Raw genomic sequence first — 12,747 nt, forward strand, 5'->3', positions numbered from 1 at the left:
TTTTTTTTTTTTTTTTTTTTTTTTCGCCGCCACAAGTCCCCAAGAATTTTCTTGACGGTGTCATTAACGATATAATGCCTTCTGTAGCCCACCACGTCGAGCAAAACAAGCGAGGCAGACTCTCAGTCGGTACTGAACTCGAGAAGAAACGTGGTATGACCCCTTTTCGGCCTCTCCGGCCATTTTCTCGGGAGGTGCCTCCTAACCTGGCGGGTGACAGGGCTGCCTGTGTGACAGGCCTTAGCGTCAGTTCAATTCAATCAATTTCATCGAGGTCTAGCGACGCGAGATGTCTAGCGACAAGCCTGAAGTTACTGAAGTAGGCATGGTGGCCTCACCCGCTGCCACAAAGCCTAGCTTCAAATCTCGCGTGGCGGCCCACTTCAAGAAATGGTGGTGGGCGCACCTTATCGCATTCGTTGTAGTCGTGCTCGTCGTGACCCTTCCGGTGTATGTTCAATCCTGGTAAAAATGGTTCTCTCCAGCGAAGCCCGTCTGACAGCGTCGCTCCACTAGGGTATATGTCGGCTATCCAAACATCGCACAAGACAACATTAACGACTCGAAACTGGAAGTCAAGTCGATGGCGATCAGTGAACCGACACCGGATTCATTCCATGTGGACCAGCAGCAGGTCATCTGGACGGACAGCATGTATCATCCAACCATCTATAGCTTTAACGCAAGTGTCGGTCTCCTGGGCGCAGCCCCATTCGGCATCGCGACCATTCCGCAGCTCAAGTCGAGGGACGGAGTCGAGGTGCATGTAGATCAGCGCCTGGACTTGACTGATGCGTCTGCATTCGGCGACTTCGCCATAGCGGTGATGCAGAATGAATATGTTGACCTCAATGTTTATGGGAGACCGGACTTGAAGCAGGGGGGCTTGCCAAAGATCACCGTGACGTACAACCACACCGCTCATATGAAGGGTACGCCCAGATGAACGTTCGCATTGCTTTAGTCATACTCACTAACCGCATGAAAGGCCTTAACAAGCTAGAGGGATTCTCGCTGTCTGGCGTGCATCTTCTTACCACGCCGGCATCCGACGGAACGAACACCCAAGGACAGGTTCTGATCCCCAACCCGTCGGTGATGACGATCAACTTGGTATGTACTACGATTGAATCTCTTCCCAACCCGTTGTACGAAGAACGCGCGAACTGATGACTGCAGGGTAATGTGACCCTCGATCTCTCCGTGAATGGGACCGCCATTGGCAAATCGTACATCCAAGATCTACTGTTGAAACCTGGTGATAACAAATTTGCCATGACTGCCGAAGTAGACAAACTGACCTTGGTTGGTTTGATGACGAAATATCCGGGTACAATTGTCCCTGTGGACATCACCGGCTCTGAGACCAACTCGAGTGTGTACGACGGCAAGGCTCTCTCCTATTTCTCGAGGGCTTTGGCATCGAACAAATTACGGGTTGACCTGAACATCACCGAGGTGGTGGGTTCGAGTATGAGTTCGCGTTAAACAGGGCATCGCCGTGTATATTCCGCTAGCCTTAACTCGTTTTGGCCATTGTGGTTACACTTTTACTGTTCCTTATGTCTTTCGTGTGTCTTGGAGCCCCGCTGTTGCGCCAATGACGTCTTTAATTGTTCGTGATACCATTCTAATGTAACCGCGATGATCCGACTGCTTGATGATGGGAGGGTGGTCTGGACTGATTGATAATCCACCTTTTTTCGTTTTTTTTTCATATCTCATCCGAACGGCATTCGAGTAACTTCGCTTGTATAGCACTCAACGCTGAGGGTCGTCGCTTAGAGGCTGTTCCTTGTTATAATAGTCCTCGCTACATATAATCAGATTTGAGAGGAGTTTCACCCGACACCAACAACTCTGTTTGTGTTTCAAAAGGTCGAATAACGTTAGACGACTTAACCCCGGCGAAGCCGACCCCGTACACAAAGTAAAGACAAGTCATGGTACAACCTTGTGCGAGGACGCAATCCAATGGTTCACCGATTAAGGTTACCGCACCGAGCTCGTAGGACCGTCGATCGCCCCGGTGTTACTTAAACCAGCACCAAAGTCTAGACCAGCGGTCGACCATTGGAGTTAAATAGCCAGAAAAGCCTACCGTCGTCCCCGAATCCCGGGGATTCGGTCTCTCCATCGGACAGGGTCTACTGCGTAGAAGTGGTAGATACAGTCGACGGTGTGACTCGATCCGAGGGGATGGTCAAACGTGGAAATAGTCGGGGCAACGGTTGGCTTGGCTGCTGCCTTGGTCCAGCAGGTAATAGGATCCACTGCAAGAACGTGCTGCTTGGCTTTTGCCCGCTGACCGTTTTGGGATATGTCCAAGGGTGAGGTTGCGCTGTTCAGGACGCCGAGAGTGATCAAGATATTGAGGATGGTTCGGCGTTGGGATCGGGATCCTTCTACACGCCCGAATAGCCCAGCGAGATTCCATCGAGGGTATATGAAGATAGTCATAGTTGGCCGTGTTATTGCTACAGATTCGAATCCTGCAGCGCTGCACAGCCGCAATCATCCGCTGATATTGAGCATCAGGGTAATCGTCGGAATGCTTCGAAGGTGGGTTCAACTTCCTATCGGCTCCCCGCCGAGATAAGGACAAGCCCTTGGCGATCCACTCGATAAACCATCTCCCCGAACAATCAGTCAACGGTTCTCTTACAACTTGCTACGACTAATAGCCGACGATGAAGGGACCTTATCGCAGGATATGACCAATTGAACGTGTCCCCCCATTGTAAACGTCAATCGTCCACTGGACCCAAGACAAATGCCGTGAACAGCACGAGGTCAAGATGCCGACATGCCCCGAAAGATGATGTCGGATCTTATCAGACGGCGACATTAACCGGCGAAGATCACTGGATCCAATTACCTAAAGGTTTCCCAGAGTTACCCCAACAAGAGCCATGCCCATGATGGATATGCGCATCTCCCACCATTTGCTCCCCCCCTAAATCAAGTATGCGGTTGGAGAATGTCTCGCATCACGGTCCTCGCATACTTCAAGGCCAGACGCCAAGACCGATCGGAGTTTCTCCAAGACCTTGGTGCCTAGATGGGCTCCATTGATATGCGATTATCATTACGTGAAATGCCTCATCTATGGGGAAACGACTTCGCTGTGATCTTCCCACTGTGCCACTTATCTGGCCGAGACAACTATGTATCCAATGTGTCGGTTTCTCCACGATAAGACTACTATTGCCAAGAATTCTCTCTTGGTCGACAGTGGGAAATTAATCGGCCAACGCAGGCGAACCCGGAGCCACTATACTATATAACTGGCATGTCTTCCACAATGTCGGTTCTGTTCTCCAGAGCAAGCTCAACTTCCATTCCCCTACGCAAAAGCCCGAGCAACCAAGCAGCAGGATGGGTGTCACTTTCAAAGCTCTTGCCGTGTCGGCCCTAGCTACTATTAGCCATGCTTCGCCGCTCCTATATCCTCGAGCCACGGACTCGAACGTCACCTATGTGTTCACCAACCCCAATGGCCTGAATTTCACCCAGATGAACACCACCCTGCCAAATGTCACCATCTTCGCGACAGGTACGCACTCCCCTACCCTATCCCACAAGTCCTCCCCCCCTCGCCGAACCAAAAAAAACTAAACAGAAAAACAGGCGGCACAATCGCCGGCTCCAGCGCCGACAACACCGCAACAACAGGCTACAAAGCCGGTGCAGTCGGCATCCAGACGCTGATCGACGCAGTCCCAGAAATGCTGAACGTCGCCAACGTAGCCGGCGTGCAAGTAACCAACGTCGGCAGCCCAGACATCACCTCCAGCATTCTCCTGCGCCTCGCCAAACAGATCAATGAGGTCGTCTGCAATGACCCCACCATGGCCGGTGCCGTCGTCACCCACGGCACCGACACGCTCGAAGAATCCGCCTTCTTCCTCGACGCCACGGTCAACTGCCGCAAGCCCGTGGTCATCGTCGGCGCCATGCGCCCTTCAACCGCCATCTCCGCCGACGGCCCCCTCAACCTCCTCCAATCCGTCACCGTCGCCACGAGCCCCAAGGCCCGAGACCGCGGCGCCCTGATCGTCATGAACGACCGCATCGTCTCGGCCTTCTACGCCTCCAAGACGAACGCCAACACCGTTGATACCTTCAAGGCCATCGAAATGGGTAACCTCGGCGAAGTCGTCTCCAACAAACCCTACTTCTTCTACCCCCCGGTCCAGCCAACCGGCAAGACAGAAGTAGACATCCAGAACATCACCGCCATCCCCCGAGTCGACATCCTCTACTCATACGAAGACATGCACAACGACACCTTATACTCCGCCATCCAGAACGGCGCAAAGGGCATCGTCGTAAGTCTCTCCTACCTACCTCCACCCCCCCCCCCCCCCCAAAAAAAAACAACCGAATACTAACACACAACCAGATCGCCGGCTCCGGCTCCGGCTCCGTCTCCACCCCCTTCAGCGCCGCCATGGAAGACATCATATCCAAGCACGACATCCCCATTGTGGCCAGCACGCGCACCGGAAACGGGGAGGTGCCGTCCTCTGCCGAGTCGAGCCAGATCGCAAGCGGGTATCTGAACCCCGCGAAGACACGCGTTCTGCTTGGCCTGTTGCTTGCGGAGGGGAAGAGCGTGGAGGAGATGAGGGCGGTTTTTGAGCGGATTGGGGTTGCTTGATTATTTGTTTGGTTGCTTTGGGTTGGGGTTGTGTATTATAGATTTTGTGGGTTTCTTATGAAGTAGATTTTGTTGGGGAGGTTTTGTATATAGATTATAGATTATAGATTATGGACTTATGAATGGGATAGGTTATGGATTATTGATTAGAGATGATGGATGTTTTATATGGGTTTAGGGGTTTTGTGAACGAGGGATTGGAGATGTGGTTTCTGGTTAGCTTTTTTACTATGGTAAGAGGACTTTTTGTTCGGGATTGGGTTCAGAATCAAAGATATCGTAAGATACTACTATTGTACCTGGAGGGAACTAAGGGTCGATCTAGATACTAGTTTCTAGGTATATGAAAGCTTATGCGCCAGACGATCTGATCGGCGACAGGGATTCAGAGCCTACTCGTTTGTAGGAATAAAAGTTCATTTGAGTCGTTTCTTTCATACCTGGTATTCTGACACAGTAATAATAAACACATGACACGCCGATCAACCGTTTTTTGTTCCTCAAAATTCTGTCCTGTTTTCGTTGTTGTTGTTGTTGTTGTTGTTGTTTCCTCTTTTGTTTTGACTGTTCCTTTTTCTTATCTCTCCGCGCTTGGAGTGTGGGATATTTCGACTCCCGCTACATCTCATGTAGCGTGTTATACCCTGTCTCGATCAGACTGCGCGGACCGCGTGCATCTCCTCCGATGTGCCAATAAAACAATCCTCCCAGCTTCGTCTTGGTCGCAAACCTAGCCTTCTGCTGCACCGTCCGCGGCGTATCATAGGTGACGAACCCGCCATCACCACCAGAGCAGTACGCTGCGCCAAGCTTCTCATCGTGATGTTCCTTAGCGCCAGGACGGGGCAAATCACTGTAGTCGAACACGCCGTCCTCGCCACCCGTACCAGCATACCGCTGACCGGGCTTCTCGCTACCCAAAAATGACCGGCCGTAGGCAGGGACTCCTAGCAAGATTTTCTTCGGGTCGACACCCTGCGAAAGCACATATTGCACACTAGATTGGCAAGAGACAGCGCCCGGATTCCGAGAAGGACTGTACAACTGCGCATGGTGTCCACTCTCGTTCGTCCAAGGCCCAGCAAAATCATACGTCATAAGATTGATCAGGTCGAGGTACATAGATGCCTTGGAGAGATCGATATTCCGGAGAGCCCATTGGCCCGCTGGAAGACACGTTGCTAATACGAATCGCGGCAAAGGCAGTGCTTCCCGCAGCTTTGCTAGTAGTCGGACGTAGTCCATGCCTTGTTGTGGGTCGGCGGGGTGTTCCCAGTCAACTGGGGGGCATTAGTAATGTGCTCATGGTAAGTTGAGGAAGAAGGTGTCGATGCATACTGTCGAGGCCGTCGAGGCCGAATTGGTCTACCAGCGCCCTGGCTGTGCGGACAAATGTCTCGGTGCGCGATTGACTCCGCGCCACGAGGGCGAAGTTCTCGCTTCCTTTGCCGCCTCCGCCGACGGAGAGAATGACTTTCATCTTGGGGTACTGCGGTTTCAGCTGCGTGAAGGCCCGGATGCAGCCCTGCGTGCCGTCCACAGGCATTTGCGCATCGGCCCATTCATCGCTTAACTACACATTGAGATCTGCGGTTAGCGTGGGATCTTTCTGATGATGAAGAAATTTTATCCTTGTTAAGAAAAGAAAAAATCGGGTGGGAGATCCACATATACGGTGCCGTCTTCCTTGACCCTAAATCAAACAAAACGTCTTGGTTAACATCTGTACTTTGTATACGTATGTACCCGCCAAGGGATTGGGGTTCCCTCGGCCTGATATATGGCTGTACTACCAAGCAAATGCGTAGAAGATGTGAGAGACAAATCCCAGCCTGAGCGATGAAGGAGGCTGTTTTCGGTATATCCGCCAATTGGGATAATACGCTGCGTTCATGTAGTATGGAACCTCATACGAGTTGTTGCTGGAGCGTTCCGCCGCTTTGCGACGCCAGTGGGGGAAAAGACCGCCGGACAATGGCATGATGGTAGCATACAACTCAAGATGAGGACTTTGAGAAGAATGAGGTGTTGTAGAAAGAAAAACGTGGATTTGGAGAAAATAGAGGAAAAGAAAAATAATTAGAAAATTAAAAAGGCCCACAAGCACCAACAATCGTGAAAAAAATAAAGTGTGGGAAAAGCAGCTTCCCTATTAAGGACAATGTCACGTGTGGGGGATGTTCCTTTGCTTTGGGGTGGTTGAATGTTTCTTTCTTAGTTCGTCATCTACTCGTATTTGGCTGGGGTCTTTTTTTTTTTAAAAAAAAAAAAGAAAGAAAGAACAGACAAGTGAAAGTGAAAGCGAACCCCCCAAGTGAGGTCTTTGGGAGGCGTGAAATCAAAGAAGGCAACCAAAGTTAGTGCTCAGCGACTTTCCATGCCCGTCGACGACAGAAGAGTGACATAACATTTGCTGCACAATGCACGCTGATTGAAAGACCGTGCATCAAGTCCTGACTTGTAGCCAGTGCTGGAAAATGACGCTTTCGCTCTTTCTCTCCCACTCCGAGCCTAAGACCCCAACCCCGGACAATAAGATTCTATTTATCCTTCTATTGCAGGGTTGCAAGAGGACCGTGTCAAGCTGGGCCTCCGACGGTACATTGCTCATTCGTAGACCAGCCACAAGGCCAGAAATATATCGAAAGGGACTTTTGATCGGCAGCAGCTTCCAGAGGGTCTAAACTCCCGGATTACGCTCACCCCACCTTTCGGTGTCTGTTCCGTCGACTGGTAGTTATTGGGTGCCCCGGAAGCTTCATAGGTGAAGCACTAGGCAGAGAGCGCGGGTTTGAAAGGGCTGCGAAGACCGTTCTGGGGCTTTTCGGTGAAGATCTTCTCACGAGTCTGGTAGCAATGGACTAAGCCCCAACTTCATTGTACGATTTGAGTGGATCGGTGGCAGAGCTGCGCGTTGCGGGCTGACTTGGTAATGGTATAGTATAGGACGGAAAACCACCCCAACCTTAGGTAAGACCCGTTGTAGAAATGCCAACAATTGGCAATAATGATAACACCGGTGCTGGGATGTAACTCTTTCAGATGTTTCATAAATAAAGAGCACTGTCGATCGATTAGCTGAGTTCCACCAATTTTTTTTTTATTCTTTTCTTTTCTTTTTTTGGTTGTTTTGGTCTTGGATTTGCTTTTTACCCCATAAGGTTTACTTACTTTTCTTACTCGTTCGTGGCTGTGGAGAGAACTGCAGACTAGTAATTAGTCGCTTTTCCACCCCCGCATGACGGATTGCAAATGACGATGCTCCATGCGTGGATATGACTGGGTCTGTTTGAGCTCAGGGATCACTCATGCGTCAATCATCCCAAACCATGCACCTGACCTTCGGGGTGCAGGCGAAAGTCTTGACGATGGTTGGAGTGATCGCCGCAAGTGCCACTTCGGAACCCTAAATCGGAAGGCCCGGGCCATAACCTCCGTCGAGACTTGCCCAACACATCGTGAATTGAGCCAATTCTGTCCATGAAGCCTCCGTACTAAAGACATATATACTCATATATATATATATATGTATGTGTGTATTTATATTTCGTAGAACAATGGATTGTTCACAATTTGCCGACGTGTTACGCACGGAATATCAACGCCAGAGTCAGACCCGCGAAGCAGGCCATGTGACGTTGTGACTTCCCAGGATGTCTCGTATGCAGGGGCAGCAGCACCAGTGTTTACGTCTGCAGCCATGCCGTGGCCCCCCAAGACCAGATCTGCAATTCTCTTTCTCTTTTCTCTTTTCTCTAGTAACGATTCTTCCGTTTTACCCCTTAGACTAGGTCGTCGGTTGTCCTGCTCCCGCTATTGAACCTAAACCGGGTAAACTGTTGCGTGACGGCGAAATGATTCGATATAATTCGCTCGAGAAGCTTCGGGTATACTCGAGGATCCATGTCCGATCGTAGACAATTACGAATTATTGCTAATTTAACGAGTAAAATCTATCAATGCTCAGCTGCTGAGGCTCCAGGGCGCCAAGTATACACGTGATTACACGATCAACTAGATACAAGACTATACCTGACCTAGTTTAGACCCTCCTCGAATGTCTGAAAGGTTAGTTGTTTGCTCAGGTTTCATGATCTATTTTGAGTATCATACCTGGAAATACCAATGGCTATCTACGATTATGGGACGGGGTAGATTTCCGGCAAAATAGCTAGATCGACGATTCGAGATTGAGCTCGCTGAGTGGGAAATCCAGAGGAAGTACTATGGACCGGAAGCAGAATGTAGAACTGTAGAACGCAATATATTGTAACACTTTAAGCTACTTTGGACCCAGGTCGTCTCTTTAAGGGCCTCCCAACAACAACAACAACAACAACAACAACAACAAGAAGAAGAAGAAGAAGAAGAAGAAGAAAAGTAAAAGTTCTCTCCCCATATACCTTTCTTGATATGCTTTGCCTCTTTCTCCTCATTTTAGATTATTTCCTCGATTCAGCCAGATGACAAACTGTTCTTTACTAACCTGAAGGTACTTCAGCTTTTACTTTTTCGGTTGGGCCAGAATTTACTTTCTACTCGAGCCACAGGCATGAAGCTAGCAATGCATGGAAATGGCCACGGCCTAGTTCTTCCTCCACATGTAACAACGCCTCAGTTTCTCATTGTTGCACCACGGATCAGCTCGCTAGAGGAATATCAGAAGGTTCATGGAAATATAGATGGCTTTACTCTAAACTTACCTCTGTCATGGTCTGTGCCATAGCCGATAAGCGGGATATGTTTTCATCTTCCTAGAAGTTAGTATAATGTGGATCATCAGCAACGTCCCTCAGTGCATGTAAGTTGGCTCGAGTTAAATAGTCAGTCAGAGTATTGAGGTGACCAGAGCACACCAGACGCTAAATTGGATATATCTATCCCTGAGCTGCTTTCGAGAATCACATCATTGTTCTATGTGATGACAAACGATATCTATGAGAAGACACACAAAGTCTTCTAATTGTGTACAAGGCAGATCACCGAATGGGATGAGTTTATCGACACCTTTCACGACAAAACAGTATACTGGGCGCAACACGGAATGAGGGGGTGCTGTGAGGGGCTCGAATGATACTAGTAGCGTCCTGGCGAGAAGAGTGTCCACGAATGAAATTGAACTGGGGGAAATGGAGGGTAAGAACTAGCAATCAGGAAGGATGCTCGCATGATGAGCTAGACTTAGCAAGGTTAAGATATGATGATATTATCTTAGGTTGAGGGAAACGTGAAGAGCCGAGAATAGTGGGAAGCAGAACTAACATTTCCTATATGTGAAAACCTCATATTCTGTCAAATGCCTATTGACCCGGTAAGTTACAATGCAGGACGCCTATTAGCACGCTGAATTGACCGAGCCGAATTCCTTCCGACTGGCTATTCTCCATTCTACAAGTTCATCCGAAGACCCTGTTCACGTTGATATGGCATGAAATCTTTCCTACAATAACCATGATATTCTAGATTACTACGCTGCGCTATCCTATGTCTGGGGTAATCAAGATGATAAGCGTCCGATAACTGTGAGTATAAAGACGATCTGGCTACTAAGAACTTGGAGTCGGCCCCACGACATCTTCGCGACGCGGCTATGCCTTCCTATTTTTGGGCTGATGGAATCTGCATCGACCAAGAAAACTTGGAGAGATTCGACAGGTGAGGCAAACGGGGCTCGCCTACAAGCTTGAAATGCACGCACAATGCTTTTCTTAGGCGAAGCAACGTTGAAGATCGATGAAATACTGTGTAACCTGGCGTCATTGCAGGCAACATTGGGCTCCACCCCTTACTCGGATAAGCGGTTGAAAGACCAGAAGCCATTTTTAAGCGTTCTGAAGGATGCCGTAAGGGGGTTGAAACTTGAGAAGAATTTCCTCAGCTCTGATGAAGATTCCTTTTTTGAGGCAGCTATCTGGTGTCACCGACTCAGTCCTCAATCAACAGTGACATCCGCCGTCGTGCGGAGGGATTGCAACGTTATACTTGTGCTTTGATCATGAATAGGCGTTGCTGGTTGGATTTATCATTTGGGGTTGATAAACAATAATTATACAGCACATAACGGGCATTTATAAGAATGTCTGGGATAAGTGACAATTGTATTGGAAAGAGCTTCACTAGAGACTCTTCTCTAGCTATAAATTCTAGAGAAATCCGGCTTTTCCTTAACTGTCCACCCTTGCGCAGCATCAAAGCATCCGTGGTAGCTGACAGTCACGTGTAATAGTTTCATGATTGGTTGATTGAAGAGGATCGGAGCGGTTGCCACCGCCTTCTAATTTAAGGCTAGGCCGTTTTCCGCTATCGAGCTGTTACTTTCACATTTGACCACAATTTCTTCGGCATCCTGGGTTTGACCACCACTGCATTGACATTGTTACTAGCCATTCTCCTGACTTTATCTTCAAAATCACTCACCGGATTGTACAGCTCAAGAAACCCCTTACTTACTGCCTTGGACTGGCTCCAGCGCCGAATTGTATCTGAACTCCGCTGCCGCTCAATCTTCCGGCCGGCGAGCCTTTCGTCATCCCTCACTGCCTTTGTCACGAAAATAGGCACATATCCTTTGCTTCCCTCTATTATATAACGACAAAACACAGCCATGTCAGCAGAAGTTAGTTACGCCGCATCACAGATCTTAGCTTCCGGCAGCGAGCGCGACCCAAGCTATAACGATTTCTCCTTCATCCCCTTCTTACGCAATAGCTTCGGCTTCGGACTGGCCTGTGATGTGCCCGTCTGCAAGGCGTACAGTGAAGGCCACTGTCCCTTAGGGCCAGCCTGCCCCGATCGACATCCAACCCCATCACGAGTGACGACGTCCACGACTACTGCTTCCGGACTGGCACCGTCTACGACGCACGGGTCACTCGTCTGCAAGCACTTCCTCAAGGGGCTGTGCAAAAAAGGCCTCAAATGTGAATATCTCCATGAATACAACCTTCGTCGGATGCCAGAGTGCCAGTCCTTTTCGCGGTCAGGCTACTGTCCGAATGGGGACGACTGTCTCTATCAGCACGTGCGGGAGCAGGCTCGGTTACCGCCGTGCGAACACTACGATCGGGGGTTTTGCCCGCTGGGGCCGCTGTGTGCCAAGCGCCATGTGCGCCGACGTCTGTGCCAGTACTACCTGGCAGGTTTCTGTCCAGAGGGCAAGGGTTGCGCGGACGCTCATGCCCGGTGGATTGAGAACCTCCCCAAGCCGTCCATTAGGGTGGAGAAGACCGAGGAGGAATTGGAGCGAGAGAGGATCTTGATCCGGGAGGAGCAGGAAAGAGAAAAGGAACGAGAACGTGAATGGAGGAGTGAGCGGGGACGCGGGGGTGGATTCATGCGTGGTCGTTTTAGAGGCCGGGGGCGTGGGCTATAAGCGGGGACATGTTTTGGGGGATTTTTGGATGGGACAGAGGAGCAGGTTATTTGTTCGTGGTGGATTTAAGCTTATTACTAGAACGTTGAGATACCCAAAATCAGGCATTGACAATCTATTCGGATGTATGATCTAGTGAACGATAATGGCGGTTGCGATAGGGTATGGAAGAGCGTGTCACTATAGAGGATCACACAAAGGAACAATGCCATGGTCATTGTGTCTGATGCTGTGTAACACACAGTTTACAGCCACCCATTTTGGCTCGCGATTAAGGTGACATGGCGTCGTAGTACCTTCCGGAGTGGATGACATCACGACCGCAAGACCAGCGCATTGCGAGATATCCGAGTCACATTAGTTAGCATATCGTAGTGTATTACTCACCAGAGCGGAATTGAAGCGCAGAAGAGGGTATCTTTCCTCGCCCAGATTGGGCAAAGCATTCTTCCACCTGAACAAGAGATCATTCAGCAAGGTCCCGAGTCCTGTTCGGATCGAACGTTCTGGGAGCGGGAAAGGGGGACCATTTGCTAATCATCAGTAAGACTCAGCTAAGTGACCAGCCATGCTGATGATTGGCCCAGGAGGGGCCGGTGGAGCGATGAACATTCGGCTGGGCCCTCAGCAGCCCCCACAGTCTCCCTTCCAGAACCAATCATCCGACGGTTCTCTCGAAGCTAATGGATTCTGTCATCGATTACGGATGTTT

At 49.7% G+C, this 12,747-nt stretch overlaps 4 protein-coding genes across 4 annotated transcripts; 3 read left to right on the forward strand and 1 right to left on the reverse strand.

The window, feature by feature from the left end:
- Positions 1-74: 74 nt before the first annotated feature.
- Positions 75-1,488, forward strand: ABOM_006463 (DUF3712 domain-containing protein; the record flags this gene model as incomplete). Its single annotated transcript, XM_022533592.1, has 5 exons — positions 75-153; positions 324-450; positions 517-932; positions 989-1,113; positions 1,180-1,488. The coding sequence occupies 5 exons, from the start codon at positions 75-77 to the stop codon at positions 1,486-1,488; spliced, it is 1,056 nt and encodes a 351-aa protein (XP_022389284.1).
- Positions 1,489-3,378: 1,890 nt separating this feature from the next.
- Positions 3,379-4,663, forward strand: ABOM_006464 (asparaginase ahrA; the record flags this gene model as incomplete). Its single annotated transcript, XM_022533593.1, has 3 exons — positions 3,379-3,556; positions 3,631-4,331; positions 4,406-4,663. The coding sequence occupies 3 exons, from the start codon at positions 3,379-3,381 to the stop codon at positions 4,661-4,663; spliced, it is 1,137 nt and encodes a 378-aa protein (XP_022389286.1).
- A 618-nt stretch (positions 4,664-5,281) lies between these two features.
- ABOM_006465 (glycoside hydrolase family 18 protein) lies at positions 5,282-6,209 on the reverse strand (the record flags this gene model as incomplete). The annotated part of the gene is made up of 2 exons (XM_022533594.1): positions 5,282-5,943; positions 6,002-6,209. 2 exons carry the CDS (start codon positions 6,207-6,209, stop codon positions 5,282-5,284), a joined length of 870 nt encoding a protein of 289 aa, XP_022389285.1.
- Positions 6,210-11,267: 5,058 nt separating this feature from the next.
- On the forward strand, positions 11,268-12,035 carry yth1 (cleavage polyadenylation factor RNA-binding subunit YTH1; the record flags this gene model as incomplete). The annotated part of the gene is made up of 1 exon (XM_022533595.1): positions 11,268-12,035. One exon carries the CDS (start codon positions 11,268-11,270, stop codon positions 12,033-12,035), a length of 768 nt encoding a protein of 255 aa, XP_022389211.1.
- Positions 12,036-12,747: the final 712 nt, after the last annotated feature.

This window comes from Aspergillus bombycis (genome assembly GCF_001792695.1).
Source record: "Aspergillus bombycis strain NRRL26010 chromosome Unknown contig00041, whole genome shotgun sequence".
Classification (NCBI taxonomy): domain Eukaryota; kingdom Fungi; phylum Ascomycota; class Eurotiomycetes; order Eurotiales; family Aspergillaceae; genus Aspergillus; species Aspergillus bombycis.